At 40.6% G+C, this 20,783-nt stretch overlaps 1 protein-coding gene across 7 annotated transcripts in view; it reads right to left on the bottom strand.

Moving 5' to 3' along the window:
- LOC131225948 (pentatricopeptide repeat-containing protein At5g55840) overlaps positions 1-12,982 on the bottom strand; it is a 62,441-nt gene extending 49,459 nt beyond the window's left edge. For 3 of the 7 annotated variants that reach the window (XM_058221574.1, XM_058221571.1, XM_058221569.1), the window contains exons 1-4: positions 12,748-12,982; positions 9,025-12,328; positions 7,371-7,590; positions 11-198 (exon numbers count right to left, since the gene is read on the bottom strand). In XM_058221574.1, coding sequence (XP_058077557.1) covers positions 9,081-12,328; positions 12,748-12,913 — 3,414 coding nt within the window. In that variant the 5' untranslated portion in view covers positions 12,914-12,982 and the 3' untranslated portion in view covers positions 11-198; positions 7,371-7,590; positions 9,025-9,080. The remainder of the gene's footprint in view (positions 1-10; positions 199-7,370; positions 7,591-9,024; positions 12,329-12,747) is intronic. The other 4 variants (XM_058221573.1, XM_058221570.1, XR_009161621.1 and 1 more) reach the window with 4 other exon arrangements.
- Positions 12,983-20,783: the final 7,801 nt, after the last annotated feature.

Raw genomic sequence — 20,783 nt, 5'->3', positions numbered from 1 at the left:
TAGCGCATACCATCTTTTGCATGCTGATCCAAGTATGCATAATGACCAACATGGATATCAAAATCTATGGTTTCATCCTACGGAGACTTATTAGTGAAACAGAAGCAATGAAGACATTTCTTGTAGAAGTATAAATTCAAACTTCTTGCTTGTCTTGTCACGAGAATCACTATTTCGATCACCAGTGGGACCCTTCACCTGATAATTTTGGACAATTGTGGATCAATGTCGGTAGAATAAATCAAGCAAATGTAAATGAGAAAAATTAAATAAATAAATTACAGCAATGCATCTCTAAGGACATCATCATAACCATCATCTATATAAGCCGCATCCCAACCGATAGGGATCGGCTTAAACGAATCTTATTCCACCATTCCATTCCATCAAGGGTCTATCATATTGTCAGGATTCCTAATGAAAGTTATGGTAAAAGTTTCACACCGGCTGCCATCTTGACTCTATGTAATAGTGATGCAGGACAGAAGTTAAACATGATATGCAAAAAAAAATTTCAAGCTTAACATCATACTAAATTAGAAACAATCACACAAAATTCCACATCCCACATAAAGTCAAGCACTCAATCAAGGGGAATCTATGCATGTTCAGGCCTATACATGTTAGGGTTGGATCAATAAAAATTATAGACCAAACAATACTCAAAGGAGAGTAAATTCATCCACACATGCACAACAATATTTCCCCAATCCAATGGATTCATGGATTTCAATTCGAGGAACCCTAGGGTTTAAAAAGGGCATGGAAATAGGGATTTAGGATAATCTAAGGTTAGGGTTAAGGAAATCAAGTGAAAGAGGAGTGAAGGAGAGGAAAGAAAGAACCTGGAACCGATTCCGCACATGGACAGCAAACCCATTTGACGCACATGCGTTGATGGTGGCCCGCACGTGTGTGGGGCCCACGAATCAGAAAAAGGCTAGCTTGGCCCTAGTCGGCCAAGGGTTGGCCACCTTCCCTCCAAGTTGCAGGCCAAACGGATGATCGGTTTGAACACAGTGTTCCGCCGAAGTTTCAGCCCCCCTATAGGGCCAGATTTCGAAATTCTGCTGTAGGGGGAGAATCGCTGCGAAAGGATGATGGATGTGATGATTGGTTGGTCGTAGGAGATGATGGATATTGATGGTAGGAGATGGGGGCGAATCGGGATGGGTATGGCTTCGCACCACGGTAGTTAGCCCTTCGACTTCGCACCCAATTACGCTTTCACAACTCAGAAAAGAGCAGGAAAATGCAGAAATTTTATTCAATCTTCCATGAGGAAAAAAAGAAAACCTACAAGAGGTGTCTATTTATAATAAAACCTTATACCCCAAAACTCGAGCCATGTGCGCAACCCAAGGTGTCCCGTGTCGGTATCGGTAGGCGTAACGGTGCCCTCCGAAACCGATACGGATACGGGGGCGTAACGGCCCATAACAGCGCAAATTTATTTTTTTTTTGCCAAAAAAATATGAAAAAATACGGATTAAATCCGGAATATTCTAAGCATTCCAAATATGCATTCATTTATAAATTGAAACATGTTTATGGTGGTGTAACGGTCTACTCTTTGGTGAGAAGTTGTATCGGACTGTCTAATAAATTTATGGACCAGATAACCTGAATTTGACTACAAAATTCATATATTTAATTTTCTAAATATCTAATTTATATACTTAACAATTTGATATCATTTCTCCCAATAATTCTTTTAAAAAATGAAATTAAATTCAGGTAGATCGCGTTGCCAATTTGGGGTTGACTTGGAGGACCAATCCATGCCCCAAATCAGCCTCAAATTCATGCAATTTATTGGCATTATCCCACTTGTGAATTGGTGGACATTTATTGGATAGTGAATCATGAAAAAAAAAAATCAAGGCCCTATTTTAAAAAATAAGTGTCCACAAATTAACAATTAAAACTATTCAAATAATTTGATTTTGGCATTTTGAGTTAGCAATTACAGTCCATAATTTAATTGGTAAATTTTAAATTAATACATGTCTCGTGTACAATTTTTTAAGGGCCCGAAGTAGGTAGGACTCAGATTATGAAGTGTAGCACATGAGTGTCAAAGTTTTTTGGACCCCACTCGTGATGAATGTGTTATATCCACACCGTCCATCCATTTTGCCAAATAACTTTAGGGCATGAGCCCAAAAATAAGGCAGATCCAAAGCTCAGGTGGCCCGCACCATAAGAAACAATAATAATTAAACGACTATCATTAAAAATTTATCGGGGCTACAAAAGTTTTAGATCAAGCTGACATGTGTGTTTTCCCTTCATCTACGTTAGTGTGACCCTATTAGCAAGTTAGATGGAAAATGAACATTACAGTGGACCCTAAGAAATTTTTAATGGTGAGCATTCTATAACCACTGTTTCTTAGAGATGAAGTAACCACAAATAACAACTAATCAAAGCAATCTAAACCATAAGTGATGTTCCTAATAACAAAAATAACTAAAACTCAAAGTACTAGATCATTTAGAATAGTGGGCCATGATCATGAGAACCCATGGTGAGATTCACATGACGATCGGGTCCACTCTAATGGACCAAAACGCAGTCCTCTAGCTAGGTCTTCCCTCGACGTCGTCATCGATACAGATCAACGGTGGGGTCCTCCTTGCGTACGTGCATAGGGGACATGCGTGTGCGCGTGATGTCCCCATCAACTCTCCCCGGCCATAAAGATTTCGCCACTAGCAAAACAAAACTCCTGAATCGCTCCAAGATATCAGGATCAAGTCTCTGAAGCTCCTCCTCAGTGAGCCACGTACTGTCTGAAGCTGGGCGTGACTTCCACTTGACTAATAACTTTTGAAATTCGTCGTCCGTCGTCGATACTATCTGATGGTCCAGGATATCCTTTATCTCTTCTCTGGGTGTGGGAAGGGTATGTATGGGAGGTAGAAACTGGGAAGATGGGTCGGGACGGGTAGGTATGGGAGGTAGAGGCTGGGAAAATGGGTCGGGAAGAGTAGGTATGGGAGGTAGAAGCTGGGAAAATGGGTCGGAAATGGTAGCTATGAGAGGTAGGAGTTGGGAAGATGGGTCGGAATAGGTAGGTATGAGAGGTAGAGGCTAGGAAAATGGGTTGGGAGGGGTAGGTATGAGATATAGTAGCTGGGAAGATGGGTCAGGACGGATAGGTATGGGAGTTAGAGACTAGGAAAATGAGTCGGGAAGGGTAGGTACGGGACGTAGAGGTTGGGATGATGGGTCGGGATATGGCCATGGATCAAGGGAAAAGTCTGGGGAATCAGCTGGGTTAGGTGGAAAGTGCATCAGTGGCCCCCTGAAATGCAACCAGATCCTCCACATTGAATGTAGAACTAATTCCCGCGGAGGGTGGAAGATCTACCACATACACATTGAAACCGTTTCGTTTTATAATTTTGAATGGTCCAGTGCTACTGGCGTGTATTTTACGAACGACTCCCTAAGTATACTGCTCTGGCCTGATGCGGACCATCACGAAGTCCCTTTCATTGAGTTCCTTGAAACGATTATGTTGGTCTGTAGAAAGTGCGTAATGTTTATTACTAGTCATGATCTTCTGCATGATTTCTAGATGCAATGAATGAATGTGATGCACAAAGGACTCTGCAGACTCTGATGGCCTATGGGATAGTGACATAGGGACAAGATTGATAGGCTTCCTAGGAACAACATCACACCAAATTGTGGCTTTATATGACCCAAACTGAATAGGAACAACACAGCGGTACTAATCATCAGTATTATTTGCCTGTGTAAAGGCGCGACGCACAACTGCAAGGGCCGCAGACTCTCGCACTCCCTCTTCCTCATCACTAGGGGCTTCTACTGGTTCATTTTCTTCCTCCTCACCGTCACTTTCTGGGTGCATTACTTCTACTTACCCATCAATAAGGAACACTTTGGTGCCCTCTCTTGTGCCACATCGGTGGGCAAAGTGACCAAACCCCTGACACCTAAAACACCTAGTTGCCTCGCTTCTACGCGAGCTAGACTCAACAACCTATTTACCCTTATCATCATTGGGCCTGGACTGAGAACTGCTGGAAGGTTTTTCTTGGTATCCAGTGCTAGGCTTAGCCCCAGAAGGGTTGGCTTTAGTACTAGAATCGTGAAAATCAAACTGCCTCCCCACAGATGCTTTGAGGTATTGCTCGACCTTCAACACTACTTGATAAATTTGTTCAAGAGTGTCTATGTCTTTGGCGAGCAACTCTCTCTTAATGTCAGAATGGAGGCCCGTTTTAAATCGAACAAGAGTCTCATCAACTTCACAACCGGTCGAGTTCTCTTCGAACTTCTCAATGTATTCCGCCACACTCATAGAACCTTGTCGAAGAGACTGCCATTCTTCAATCAACCGTAAGTGATAAGAGAAAGGGAGGTACTTCTCCTTAAGAGTTTCTTTCATTTCTCCCCAATGAACCATTGGGGGCTCTCTCGTCCTCTCTTTCTTTCGCTAGACAGTAGCCCAAAACCTCTTTGCTTGGCCCACAAGCTTCATCTTGGCGAATCGGACCTGACGAACATCCAACATGTCATACCACTCAAAATAGTGGTCCACATCTGCCAACTAATCTAAAAAAGCTTTAGGGTCCAAGTGGCCATCAAATGAAGGGGCCTCTACTCTAACTCCCTTGAGGAGTTGCGCATTTGGGTCATAATGATCATGATACCCATCGCGGCGTGGGTGCACTGGTGCGTGCCCATGACCAATTCATTGGCCACCTCCATTCCTTGGTCTATCCTCCTGACCACCTGCCTGAGATTGGGCATCTTCCCCAATGGTGGGGTTTGCCCGGGCGAAAGTCTCTAATTGGGTAACGCGCACATTAATCTGTTCAAGGCGTTGGTCAATACGTTGTTCCAAAAGCTTACCCAAAGACTTAAACTGTCGAGTTAGGTTATCCATTGATTCTTGCAATTGCTCCATGTTTAACGTAGGGTGCAAACCACAACCGTAACCAGTATGTGTGGGCATACAACTACTCAACTCAAAGACCCTCTAACACAACTATATGCGTCTAAATGAGACTAGATGATCCTATAGGACTATATGAGGGAAACTACACAACACTACCAAATTTCTAGCAACCTATCTGCCCAAAAGTCTGCCAACAGAAAATTCAGCCAAGAGATTTGGGGATTTTCTGAAAGTAGAAAATTCAGCAGCCTCTAATGTAAATGATGGGTCCTAAACAGCCCTATATGATGAGAGTTAATGCAAATTAAATGTGAGAAGACTAAACCATAAACATGCAATGCATTCCCCTATGACAAACCTAAGCTCTAATACCAAATTTGATGCAGGACATGGAAGTTAAACATGATATGCAAAAAAAATAAAAAAATAAAAATCAAACTTAAGATCATACTAAATTAAAAACAATCATACAAAATTCCACATCCCACATAAAATCAAGCACTCAATCAAGGGGAATCTATGCGAGTCCAGGCCTACACATGTTAGGGCTGGATCAATAAAAATTATAAACCAAATAATACTCAAAGGAGAGTAAATTCATCCACACATGCACAGAAATATTTCCCAAATCCAAGGGATTCACGGATTTCAATTCGGGGAACCCTAGGGTTTAAAAGGAGCATGGAAATAGGGATTTAGGACAATCTAAGGTTAGGGTTAGGGAAATCAGGTGAGAGAGGAATGAAAGAGAGGAAAGAGAGAACCTAGAACCGATTCCGCACGTGGATAGCAAACCCACCTGATGCACGTGTGTTGGTGGTGGCCCGAATGTGTGTGAGGCCCACGAATGAGAAAAAGGCCAGCTTGGCCCTGGTCGGCCAGGGGTTGGCCACCTTCCCTCCACGTTTCAGGCCAAACGGATGATCGGTTTGAACACGGTGCTCCGCCGAAGTTTCAGCCCCCCTGTAGGGCCAGATTCCAAAATTCTGCTGTAGGGGGGGAGAATCGCTAAAGGATAATGGATTTGATTATCGGTTGGTCGTAGGAGATGGTGGATATTGATGGTAGGAGATGGGGGCGAATCGAGATGGGTGTGGCTTCGCACCACGGTAGTTAGCCCTTCGAAGAAGGGAGGGCTTCGCACCCAATTAGGCTTTCACAACTCAGAAAGGAGCAGAAAAACACAGAAATTTTATTCAATCTTTCATGAGGAAAAAAAAAACCTACAATAGATGTTTATTTATAATAAAACCCTATACCCCAAAACTCGCGCCGTGCGCGTAACCTATTACTTAGAGATGAAGTAACTACAAATAACAACTAATCAAACAATCTAAACCGTCTATGATGTTCCTAATAACAAAAATAACCAAAACTCAAAGTACTAAATCGTTTAGAATAGTGGGTCATGATCATGAGAACCTATGATGGGATTCACATGACGATCGGGTCCACTCTAAGGGACCAAAACGCAGTCCTCTAGCTAGGTCCTCCTTCGATGTTGTCATCAATCCAGATCGACGGTGGGGTCCTCCTCCTTGCGTACGTGTGTAAGGGGCGTGCGTGTGCACGTGATGTCCCCATTAAATAGTCTATTACATAGGTCTATTACAAGGCATCTCTGAGGACATAAACAAAATAATGCTAGATATTTGCATGAACTATGTTACTTGGGCACACCATAAAGAGAAGGTCCATAAAAGAAAGGGAAAAGACTCTGCATGTTGTTCACTGAGAATCAATGCATACGTCTTCAACCATCCAAAGGCTGCGAGAATCACAGCAAGTGTTTGGAAAACACAGTAAGTGTTTGGAAAACAAGACTTCAAAAGTCCCATTCAAAGCAAGTGTTGAGTTCCTGCCAACTGTCGTTGGACAATTGGAGATGTTTGTGCACTTGCTCTCAATGCACAGTGTGCCCAGGTGTCAGGCCCTAAAAGAAAGCAAGATTCTGCATGCTTCAAAAACCCCATGTGAGAGCATAGTATGCAATTATTCCATGATTTTTATCACATAATGATGCAAGGGCACTGCCCTTTTTAAATTTTAACTATGATAAACTGCATTTATGATATGACATCTAACATATTTTATGGGACAAATAAATTGTAGTTTTGCATCTACATGTTAAGTTGTTATTCAATAAATTCTACTGACTCGGTGGTTCAAGGTGGATTGGGCCGAGCATAATGAGAGATGCTTCCATAATCAATGTCAATGAAGATGTAACTTCACCAATCTTCTCTGTCCCTCTCTCCTTTTTGGCTTCTGAATGTGCAGGACAAGGAGATTCACGATCCTTCCCAGATTTGTCTCAAGAATTTTTCATGTAATATGAGAGGTGGGAGATGTAAATGATGACAACAAAGAAACCCCCAACTTAAAATAGCATTGCTTAAAAAGAGATAAGAGATTAGATAGGACAAAGTGGTACCATCCAACCTCTGTGATCATAAACAATGTTCCATTGGCAAGCAAACATCAAGCCTCTGAGAAGTTAATGTTGCAGGTTCGCTTAAAAAACTTCAGCTTCTGGTTTAATCATGGAGCGAGCGAGAGAGAGAGAGAGAGAGAGAGAGAGAGAAACCAGGATTGCTCGCAGAACACTCTGTCCATAAAGGATCAACATGAATCTCTGTAGAAGGCCATGGTACCTGTAACAGAAAAGAGCGAACATTACCGTGCGAGATGGAACGCTTATGAATAGTTTCTTCGACACCAGGGGAGTAAGGGGCCTATTTGGATGCACCCGGAGGGGCTTTTGGGGCCAAAACACCATTTTGATCCAAACAGCAGTTGCTGTTGTGTGGTTGGATGCACTTTGCAAACCTCTGTCTCATCTCCGCTTAAAAAAATAAGCGCTAAAACACGGTTTTTGCCAATTCAACTGGAAAAGTAGGCTTAAAACCCCTGTTTTTTGGAATCCCCTTTTTTGAGAAGGGCACCCAAATGAGCCCCAAGGCAAGTGTGACAACAAGAGTGAGAAATCTTTGGCTTGAAAAAGGTAATGTACACCACAAGAAAATCGAGAAGGAAAAAAGGAAATCTTTATGGAGAATGTGTGGACAACTCAGTTGAGTGTCCAACACATCTACTTTTCAATGGCATCATTAGAACACTTTTAACTGTCCAAATTTTGAAGTTTTGTGTTGTGTCACAAGGTGTCTAAGTGGCCTGGCATGAGCCAAACTGGAAATAGAAGCATTAAGGTAACAATGGATATAAGATGTTGAACCTAGTACCTATCCAAAAAAGGAAAATGTTGCACCTTGTGGCCACCACGAGGGGTGGGCCATGCCAATATCTCCTCTATGGTTAGGGACATGGTACGGGGGTGGTGGATTTTTGGGGTGTCCCTCCCATAGGCATGGGAGCTTTCGATAACCAAAAGGTGGGTCCCATTTTCAGTTTAGTGGGCAGAAAAAATCCTCCATTGAGCAGTGTGTATTTCCTTCAAGTCAAGCATTATAAGCTTGATCTTCACTTTTGAGCAATGTGGCCATTCTAGTGTTTACTACTTTGAGAAACTAGAAGTTTCCATCATTAAAACTAGGAGATGATGCTTACAAAGTTTCCTTGACATGGATTCAATGAACAAGAACAGTTCCACCAATGAAAAAGCATCACCACATCTAGATTCAGAATAGGAAGTGAGGGAAGATGGACAAGATGGGTGGTGTCTATTAGCAAGTGTACGATTCTGAATCCTACACTCCCCACTCATGCAAACACAGGAAGTGTATGATATCCAGGCTGTTCACCTGGTGCGCCCAACCGTGTATGTCCCATGGCCCCAAGAGTAGGCTGGTCCACTGATGAGCCAGACCACACATCTATGACAAAAATGGACATAAAACTTTGACCAGTTATGTTCACATTTGCTGTAAACACACAATGGAAGTGATGCCTAGACAGGCCAGATTTTTGGGCCAGAGCACATGGTGAGACCCACCTAATGGACCGACCAGATCTTGCACACACATGAGACATCAACCTGCCTGGGGAGACAACTCAAAAACCCCTACTCTTGCAAAATATCACAACATGGCTTAAATCATAGCAAATCTCTAAATGTTACACATAAAAACCTGTTCATCAGCATCCTGTCAGCAGCTTTAATGACGGGATAACATATCTCGCATCTTCATTTTTTTATATGATTTTTCTGCCTCCTGAGCCTCAAAAGATTTAATCTCCGCATTGTACACACCAATGCTTGATCCATATCTTTGGTATCCTGGCCTTGAGAGATGAAACCTCTACTTTGAATATCCATCAAAAGCATTTCCCCCCTAACAAGATCATTTTCCTTGCAAACAGCATCAATGAGGACAGCATATGTGGTAATATTAGGCCAACGACCCCTTCGTTTCATCTCTTCATATAGTTCGAATGCCATAGCAACATGACCATTGGCACAAAGTCCGGTAATTAGAACATTGTAAGCAACAGTGTCTATTTCCAAGCCATAACCCACCATCACATCCCGCAAACGCAAAGCATCTTCAAGATTAGATTCTTTGCAAAGAGCGTGCATGAGAGACGTAAAAGTAGCAATAGTCGGAACAAGGCCCCCTCGAAGCAGGTTATCGAAGACCAACATTGCTTCTTCAAGCTTTCCACACTTGCAAAGTCCTCTAACAATAGCACTCTCTGCTACATCATGAGGCACGAGACCCAATGCCTCCATCTCATCTTTCAATCTGAATGCTCCTTGTATATCACCGACACGGCATTTCCCATTAATCAACGTGATGTAATGTGTGTGCTTAGGAACAAAACCCATCTCCCGCATTTCATGCAAAACCAAATGGGATTCTCGGAAAGCACACTTTCTATTAAGTCCCTTGATGATAATTTCATAGGTATCTTCATTTGGAAGCACCCCTAAGCTACTCATACAATTAGCTACATCGAAAGCTTTCGTCATCTCACCATTCTCACAGTACTTGCTAATAAGTACATTAAATGTCAACTTATCAGGAATGATACCTTCTATTAGCATCTTTTCTAAGAGCTTGATCCCAACATCCGGCATGCCTGATTCACAAAGCCCGAGAAGTAGCGCATGATATGTTAGATTATCAGGCACAAGGCCTTTGTCAGTCATTTTTTTGTACAAGTCAAAAGATCTCGATAATAACAATTTCTTGGAATATCCATGCATGAGGATGTTATAAGTTACTAGATTAGGACGCAAACCATCACAGCCCATCATACAAAAGACATCATCTGCCTTTTGCATTTGTCCTGCCCGGGAGTATCCATTGATCATTACATTAAATGCGACAGTATCAGGGTGTAGGCCTTTCATTGTCATCTCTTCATAAAGATAAGAAGCGGCTTTTATCTGTCCTCCTTTGAAAAGACCATCAACCAAACAAGTATATGTGACATGGTTCGGAAAAAAATCTCTTTCTGTCATTTTCCAAAACAGAAAAAATGCAGGGAGCATCTTCCCTTTCCTAGAAAAACCATTGATAAGAATCGAAAATGTATAAAGATCGGGACATATGTTGCTTCTAATCATTTCATCGCATAATCGTAATGCATGATCCAACTTCCCTTCCTTGCACGTCTCAACCAGTAATGTATTATAGACAACGGTGTCAACAGCAAAAGGAATATCATGCAGTTTACGCAAAAATCTCTCTGCCACCTCCAAATTCCCTCCTCGGCATAGCCCTTTCATAAGATGGCCATATGTGAAAGCACTTGGAGAGCAACCTTCTCTTACCATCTCATCAAAGAAAGCGAATGCTCTTAATCCATCGCCTCTGCTTCCATAACCATTTATAATACAATCAAAGCTAACAGAGTTTGGATCTCGGCCAATCCTAGTCATATGCCGCATGAACTCCTCCGCATCTCCCAACCTCCCACTCCTACAAAGAGCAGCAACCAATGTATTACAAGTAATTATGTCTGCGCCATATCCCATATGGCTCATATTGGCATATAACTTCATTGCTTCCATAACATTTCCCTGCTTGCAGCAGTTGTATATTAGTGTTGCAAAGATAACGCCATTGGGTAGAACATCAGTTTTGTACATCTTGCATAAGATCTCCTTTGCATGGTTCGTCTTTCCCGCTTTGCAACATGCATTTATAAGCACTGAATATGTGACAACATCAGGACTCATCCCAGCATCTAACATTTCATCAAACAAAGATAGAGCTTCATAGAGTAGGCCCCTACGGCAATACCCATCAATCAAAATCGTGTATATAATGTTGTTGATAACAAGGCCCGTCTTCCCCATTTTCTCAATGAGATTTCTTGCCGCATCTACATCAGAAGCCTTGCAAAACCCATTCAAAATAGCTCCATAGCTTATCTCATTTGGCTTTAATCCCACCACTTCCATTTCATCTAGAAGCCTCAGAGCTTCACTCATATTCCCATTTCGACAATGCCCGTCAATCAAAGTGTTGTAAGTAATACAGTTTGGGACAAGATTAAAACTCAACATCTCATCAAAAACCTGACCTGCGACATTAATCTTCCCTTCTTTACAAAACCCATTGACAAGAGTATTGTAGGTGACCTCATTAGGAGACAATCTCTTCTTTCTCATTTTCTTCAACAATAAATAAGCTTTGGAACTCCTCTTATTCCTACACAAATTGTCAATAAGCATGTTATATGTACAAACATCTGCCTCGATACCTTTGCTAGCCATACAATTCATCAACTTCAAAGCCGCCTTGAACATCCCTTTCTTGCAAAACCAATCCAGTAAGGTGTTGTAAGTGACAGTCGTCGGCATATAACCGGTATCTTCCATCTTTTTCAAAAGATAACTGGCTTTCTTAAGCTTCCCTTCTGTACACAACGAATTCAGCAGTATATTGAAAGTACCCACGTTCGGACAAATCCTCCTCGCCAACATATCTTTGAAAAACGACCAAGCACATGCCATCCTCTCCTTCTGCACAATCATGGCAAGGACAGCATTGCAAGTATAGACTGACGCCTTAAATCCTCGAACACCCATCAACTGAAAGGTCTCTAGAGCATCGCCCAGCATTCCTTCTTGGACATAAACCTTAATTAAAAGGTCAAAAACCGAGGGATTTGAATTGCAATGGCGGTACGTATCCATGAGTGTATCGAAAATAGAACAACACCCAACACCCATCCCAGAGAGATGTCCCAAAATCGATTTTGCAGGTTCATACATCCTTGCTCGAACGAGTATATGGGCGGTGATGCAGAAAATGGGGGTAAAGCGATCAAAACCCGGTTGCCGGATTATCCAATTGAGGAATTTCAAGGCCAGTTTTGCATGAACGGTTCGAAGGGGTGATAGCCTGTAGTCCATGTGATTCAGCGATTCCCAACGGTGCACAGTAAGTATTGTGTAGATGCTGTTCTCTATTTCTTGAGCTGTTATTAACAGGAATTTATCAAGGTGAGAAGACAGTACAGTGAGGAAATATTAGATATCTGGCATTTTGTTTGGGACAGCAGCTCAGACAGGTGGGCCCAACTTCCAATGATCAAGACCGTTCATCTGATAAGCCCCACCATCGATGGGTGATCCTGCAGCCAACTCCCCAATCAGACAATCCTACTAATCTGTTAAAGGACCTCCACCTGAGCTATTTAAAGGAACAAGGTCCGCGGCTGGAAAGGTTGAGATTGTTTGATGGAGGAGATTCTGGTCCATCGCATATCAGCATGGAACCAACCACATTAATCATCTGGATCGCAGGAAGATGGGTCACGGCTTTATCCGGTGAGTAGATGAGGTATTTACAAATGTGAAAACCTAGGGGCATATGAAAAAGAAAGAAAATCCATACCTGAGGTGGGTTTTCTCATCCTTTTCATATTCTTCTCACATGCAGATGTTTTGCTGCCATTTTCAGAGAAGCCCAAGTGAGAAAATGGTCTGAATTTCGAGTTTTTTTGAAGAAATGAAGAAAATCTCTTCTCTGCTGAAGAAACGGATGGACAAAACCGTAGCATATTTTTCTATTTGGTGCGAGAAGAAGAATGAGAGGCGTTTTATTTTGCTGATGAAGTAGATACTCGACCTCTTGGATATGGCACGGTATACACTCCAGTTTTCTTTTTCTTTTCTTTAAAAATAAAAATAAAAAATTCAATAAGTAATCTCAACCGTTGATCGGTTGGTCCTCGCTATCTCCGAAATTCTTCCACAAGGAAGACTCCGGGTGAGTTTAGTAAAGTGAATTAAAAAAATCCAAAAATTAATTTAAGGACCGGATCTATTGTGTGTATGCAACGGGAGTTTTTTTTTTTTTTTTCCTACTGTACGACCCATTTATGGCCTACAAACCTTTTTAAGCCCACTTCTTTTTAGCTGCCAAGAATAAGCCCAGCTGTACGGACAGCTTTTCACGTGTCGAAAATGCCCCCTGCACACACCTTCGAATGCTACAAGCCGCATCTCCTTCCAAAAATTCAGTTTTTCCTTTTTTTCTTCTCGATCCTTCATCCTAGCCGAAGAATCTCATTTTCTAATTACTTTTCCCCCTCTGTGATTGTCTATCCTACGAGTAAAACCCTCCCTTTACTGCTTTCTTCTTTCCCCTTTGTCTAGTTGAGAATACACACCCCACACACGTCCTTTTCGACTTTTGTGAACCCAACATAGGACGAATATGGTCCCCTATCTAAGAAGCTTCGAACGGCAGGTATATTCAAATCTCTGCTTTCTTTTTGTGAACCCCACTGTATATTATACTATATATGCGCATGGTCCATAATCCATTTTCTTTTTTTTTTAAATAGTGAATGGTATAGCATGTCATGATAAATGAGCAAATTCAATGCTCAAATGGCCCACATTGAGGGTTTTTGAAATAAAGAACGAAATAAGATATGAAACTAAATGAAGGCTGAGTGAAATAGACCGAGGGCCCACTGAGTTATTGATGAGGATTATGAACTGAGTTAAAATGACCGTGAACTGAGCTAAAATGACTGTGAACTAAGCTAAAATGACCGCGAACTGACTTAAAATGACAGCAAAGTGAATGTAATTATATGAGGACTAAGTGAAATTCGACTCACAACTGCAATAAACATATAACTCACTTCACGGTCAATTCCAGTTAATTCCCTTCACTTCACGGTCATTTCCATTCATTTCACGATCAATTCCCTTCATTTCATGGTCAATTCCATGCATTTCACGGTCAATTCCCTTCACTTCACAGTCATTTCCATTCATTTCACGGCCAATTCCCTTCACTTCACGGTTAATTCTATGCGTTTCACGGTCAATTTCGGCGATTCCCCTTCACTTCACGGTCAATTCCTGCGATTCCTCTTCACTTCGCGGTCAATTCCATGCATTTCACGGTCAATCCCCTTCACATCACGGTCATTTCCAATCATTTCATGGTCAATTCCCTTCACTTCACGATTAATTCCATACATTTCGCGATTAATTCTGGAGATTCCCCTTCACTACACGGTCAATTCCATGCATTTCATGGTCAATCCTCTTCAGTTTGCAGTCATTTCCATGTGTTTGATGGTCAATTCGCTTCACTTCACGGTCATTCATTTCACGGTTTAATTCCATACATTTCACGGTCAATTCCGGTGATTCCCCTTCACTTCATAGTCATTTCATTCATTTCACAATCAATTCCCTTCATTTCAGGGTCAATTCCATGCATTTCACGGTCAATTCCCTTCACTTCACTGTCATTTCCATTCATTTCACGATCAATTCCCTTCACTTCTCGGTTAATTCCATGCATTTCACGGTCAATTCTAGCGATTCCCCTTCACTTCACGGTCAATTCCATGCATTTCACGATCAATCCCCTTCACTTCACGGTCATTTTTATGCAGTTCACGGTCAATTCCCTTCACTTCACGGTCATTTCCATTCATTTAACAACCAATTCCCTTCACTTCACGGTTAATTTCATGCATTTCACGGTCAATTCCGGCGATTCCCCTTCACTTCACGGTCAATTCCATGCATTTCATGGTCAATCCCCTTCACTTCACAGTCATTTCCATTCATTTCACGATCAATTCCCTTCATTTCATGGTCAATTCCATGCATTTCACGGTCAATTCCCTTCACTTTACGGTCATTTCCAGTCATTTCACAATCAATTCCCTTCACTTCATGGTTAATTCCATACATTTCACGATCAATTTCGGTGATTCCCCTTCACTTCACGGTCAATTCCATGCATTTTAGGTTAATCCCCTCACTTCATGATCATTTCCATGCAGTGGATGGTCAATTCACTTCATTCACAGTCATTTCCATTCATTTCATAGTCATTTTCCTTCACTTCACGGTCAATTTCGTGCATTTTACGGTCATTTTCGGTGATTCCCCTTCACTTCACGATCAATTCCATGCATTTCACGGATAATCCCCTTCACGTCACAGTCAATTCCGCTCATTTCATGGATAATTTCCTTCACTTCACGGTCAATTCCATGCATTTCACGGTCAATTCCCTTCACTTCCCAATCATTTTCAGTCTTCAGTCAAATTCACTCACGGTCAATTTCATGACGTTCTCAGGCCAAAATGCAACATATAACTTGGAAAATTGACCGATAACTGAGTGAAATTGGCCGCAGATTTGTTGAATGTCACCTATGAGTCAACCACTTTGACATGGAATTCGTCAAAATGACCGATAACTGCTTGATATTGACATTTTTTTTACCGACAACCTTGTATAAATTTACCAACAACTTCATAAAATTGATTGATAAATGAGTGAAACAAGTCCGAAACTTGTGAAAATTCACTTATAAATCTTATACTTTCATTTGGAATTCGCCAAAAACAGACAGCCGACTCATCAAACTCACACCATACTTTATGATTTTTCACGACAACAAGTCAACTTTCAAATTACGCTTCATTAAATATTGAATATTATCATTGATATAATTTCCAATTCATCCTCGCAAATGACAAACCCTTGCATAAGGGATTTAGCGAGTCGGCCCCCACCCTATCATGCAAATGTTCTTTGATATGGTGGTTTGATAGCGTGAAGAGTGGTTTGGAGAAGAATATCAGTAGATTAAATATATTTAAGCAGACTTCATTCTCATTTTTATTACACATTCCATCATTTAGGTTTATAGGAGCATTGTTTCACTCACTTATTGAGAGATATATAGGCAATCTTGTATTTGAGATACAGGGGAACGGTGTAAAATTTTTCGAGATGGACTTCACCCTAATAACAGGGCTGAAGACTGGTGACCTCTCCATACCCAATATCCATCGTTTGAAGAAGTCAATAAGAGAGAAATACTTCAATGTCTTATCCTAAAGAAACATGTACAGAAGGTGAACATCAGATAGTTGATAGCAATAAGCACGAAGATGTCATGAAGGTAGCCCTAATATTATGTGTAGAGTGGTTTGTTAGGGGAACCGACACGAATATTATGTGTTGTATAGACTTTATCAACCTTGTAGACTCGTTGGAAGACTTTAATATCTACCCTTGGGGTAGTTTCACCTTCCAGACGATGACTGAAGGGATCGAGAGTGCCTTGATGGCATTGCACGGGCTTCATTACAATGTCACCGGTTGCATATTCCCTACAAGTAAGGATTCTTTCCTTCTTTATTTTAATTTATAGTTTATACAAAACGCTATTTATTTAAGATCATCTTGTCATTTCATTGTAATAGATATAGGCCCTTGAGAGACTATTAGCTCTCTGAGAATGTATCATTTCATACGTTCCCTTCCAAATTTCAAGATGCTTACAATATCGGGGATGGAAGGGTTAGAGGTATAAGAAGATTCATCAAATACTAGAGAATGAAGATGTAAGTCATTTTCTATGAAGCTTAAGTGGTTACTCATTGAACTATATATATATATATATATATATATATTTCTGTGCATGAAATTGAAGATGTTCCCTTGCTGATTGAGATAGTTCTTATCTTAGAGCTTACCATTGAGGAGCTGGAGACGGAGGTCGTTCGTTTAATCCGTGATAGATTTGACGTAAGATGTCACAAAAGTCTTCTTTTTTACTGATATTTTATATTTACTTTAACATGTTATATAAGTGATACATACATTGCTTCATTTTGTAGGGCATTAAAGATGAAGATGATAAAGATATGGAAGAGAGATCAAGACAAGGAGAGGGAGAAGAAGGGGGAGAGGAAGAGAGTGGTGATGAGGGAGAGGGACAGGGAGAGGGAGAGAGATTGCAATTGACTGGGGAGTCGAGGGAGGATAGGGAGGAGCTGGAGGCGGAGAGGATTCAGTTGGAGAGAGATAGGGAGAGTTGAAGCTAAAGGAATGCACGCTAAAAGAGAGAGAAGAATCGATGGAGAGGGAGAGAGTAGTACTCAAGGAGGTGGAACTAATGCTAAAAGTGAAAAAAGCCTTGAGATTAAAGAAGAAAGAGTTGAACGAGAGGGCGGTTTTGAAGATGGAGAGGAAAATGCTAATGAGGGAGAAGGAAGAACTGAGGATAAAAAATGAGGTATTAAAGAAGGAGAATGAAGAGTTTGAGAAAGAGAAGGAAGAATTTGAGAAGGAGAAGGAAGAATTTGAGAAGAAGAAGTAGATGGAGGAATTTCTTATAGAGAAGATGCAGTTTTGGAAGGAGGAGTTAGAGAAGGAGAAGGAAGAGTTTGAGAAGGAGGATGAGGAATTGGAAGGTAGGGACCAAGGGAACAGAGAGGTGGATGTTCAACACTCGGATGCGTTAGACATTGATATATGTGAGAAATCACTGCATTCCATTCCACTATATAAGAGGAGAACTAAGAGGCTGGTGAAGCCGTTTATCTACAAGCGTTCTCCATTCCATCTCTGTCATTCAAATAACTCTAAACAACGCCGCTGACACTAAGAAACTGAGAGAATTGTGTACTTCTCTGATACCCTTCCAGGCCAAGATTGATCCATTTAGGGTAATATTAGAGGATGAACTACATAATTGGATAGTTGGGCAAACGCGAACAAAGATTCGGCAGAATTTGTTTGGTTCAGGACCATATGAGAGAAAAATGCATGGGTTGATAGCGTGGTAAGTAATTCACGTACATACATTTATAGTTATTCAACACTTATATTAAATTAGAGCTTAATTAGCCATCTTTATTGATTAGGCTATTGACAAGTACGTCGAATTCTTGGAGAGAAAGCACAGTTCATTTCCTACTTTATATACAAAGGACTGCAAGTTCTGCATCACATTTTTTCTGGTAATTGTATGAATTGGATCATGGTTATTATGTTATTTCATTATATGACATATGTTCTAATTTGGTATGTTATCTGTAATAGCCATGTATCACATGTAAATGTCGGTAATGAGAACGTATCAGAATATTGGCAGTGACGAAGCGCATTCATTATTAGAAGTGGAGAAACTCACTGTTTACAACATTGTTAAATATTGTGAAGGGCAGAAGCCCATGTGGCAGTATGAACAGGTAATGGTGTCATTACGAGTTATTGAAAAGGCCGAGCTAAGAGTCCGAAAGGGGGGGGGGGGGGGGGAGGGGTGAATAGGACTATGACAAATTAAAAATAAAATGTGAAATTAAACAAATATAAATAAACATAGCACTTAAACAATCCCACAAAGCAGAAATGAATAACAACCTCAAATGTACAAGTATTGAGAGTTTGATACAAATGTTGTTCTAAGGACAACCTTACACCAAAAACCAATGGCTTATGGTAAGACAACCTAATTCCTAGAACGGTTTGTGTATCAAAATCCCAAACTAATACAGAGGAATAAAGAATAAAAAAGCAAAGAAAATAACTAAGCTATTACAGCATTCCCACACTTTCATACAAAGATTACAACATTCTTCACAGATGCTTAAAAAGGAAATTACAACATCCACACAATATCACAATCAATCATTCACCACAAGGCCAGAAATTATAGTGGTTCGCTTGTGTACACTAACTGTTTAGAAAAACAATCACACAACTACTCCACTCCTATTATCCTCACACAGTGGATATTAGCATTCACTATGAAATAGGTTTTTCAAGGTTTAACTAAAACCTTCACAATTGTGTCTTTCAAGTGGGCTTACACAATTCAAAAACCCTACACTCTGAGTTTTCTGGATCATCTCAGACAAACTAAAAGAAAGAGATTTTTCTGGCACAATCTCAAAGAAACCAAAAAAATAGATTTACTGAATTGTAAAATACTTATCTGACTATTTTCCTTTGATGCAGCCTGCTTATAATGTCTCAGAAAAATTCGTACAAAGACCCAAGTGCCACCTCAGGCAGAAATTACTAAGGATCGAATTCTGTAGAAATTAGGTGAAAATTAATTAAGCACTAAACTAAATTAATCGGTGAATTAGCTCGAGCTACTTTCTATACGAATTGCAAGACCTAAAACTATTAGAATCATTAACCTAACATTACTTAGAAATCTAGGAGCAATCTCAAAACCCAGTTGCTCCCGGGAGCACATTGAAACTCTGTATCGGACATGGACCGCGCGTCAAAAGTCCGATGACTCTAAAACTATAAGGTTATGACCACCTAACTGGGCTTGATAACCATCATGGGAATCGAGCCCAAATAGTATCCATAACACACAACTTGAGCTTGGAGTGAAGTGTGTGAGAAATGCGAATATCTTTAAAAAATGAACTCAAACTTAAGTAAATTGGGCTGTTCGTTTACAGGCCAAATTTAAGGTTTAAGACCATCAGTTTCTGACCAAACTATACCCGTGGATCAGAAAATTTTTTCTACACATGTCAGTATACTTGTGGCCCCACGATCGATCCACTAATTCGATTGGACCGAAATCTTAACTTGGTGTAGATCCATTGCCAGGGAACATTCTCCAGACTGTGTGCGAGCAATGGACCTCCAGATGAGCTCCGTTGGTATGAAACAGACACCCTTTGGCTATACCCTAAGTATACCATGGCCCTGGGGCCATTGACATCACTTCTAAGCCTATTTTAAGTCCTTAACCCACCCCTCTCTCATTCCATACGAATTTCTCTAACCCTAGGAGAGAGAAGAGAGAAAAGAGGAGAAAAGAGTGAGGAGAAGAGAGAGAGATTTGTGGATTGTTGCTGGGATTCACTCCCACCACTCCACGTACTGAATCATCTCTCCTGTTTCGCTACACTGTCATTTCCAATTTCGTTTTTAGGTAAGAAATCCTAACCCTAATCTGTTTTAGGAATCTAAATAGAGAAATTGATGAAATAGCTAACCTATTTCAATGTTTAGGTAGCCGTTGTGCTATAGACGGGGACGTTGTATACGAATCGAGTTTGTAACCAGCGTACCGATAAAAGGTACAGACTATAAACGTTTAGGTTAGGATTTTCAAGGCTTTCAATGTCAGCAATGATTTATGTCTGACTTGATTGCTGCCATATGATCTTAGTTACGATGTATTCGAAAACTATACATGTATGCGAATTACATGATTACATAATGCATTCCATGTCTTTGTTGAAATGTTTGAATGAAGGTGAAATCATAATTTGTGCTTGCCATGGCTATTGACCTAAAATACATGATTGTTGTATGTACAACAACTCCTTTATGAAAGGATTTGCCCTAATATATGTTATGACTAAGTTATATCATGTATGTCGAAATGTGTAGTCTAAGTGTTTGATAAAATGTCTCAATAAGTAAGTGTTTGATGAATTGTACTTTCTAAGGATGTCGAGATAAGATTCTCAACTACCTTAGCTATATAAATAGATTCCTTCATGTAACTTAAATTCAACTACGTGATTTATGTATGAAATACATAGGTATGATAATATGTTCATTATGTGTTTTTTTATGAAAATGCTCAAATGATTATAGGGTTTGAATTG

Source organism: Magnolia sinica, chromosome 14, assembly GCF_029962835.1.
Source record: "Magnolia sinica isolate HGM2019 chromosome 14, MsV1, whole genome shotgun sequence".
NCBI lineage: Eukaryota > Viridiplantae > Streptophyta > Magnoliopsida > Magnoliales > Magnoliaceae > Magnolia > Magnolia sinica.
The sequence above is the reverse complement of the archived record's forward strand: the minus strand, read 5'-3'. Positions and strand labels throughout refer to the sequence as shown.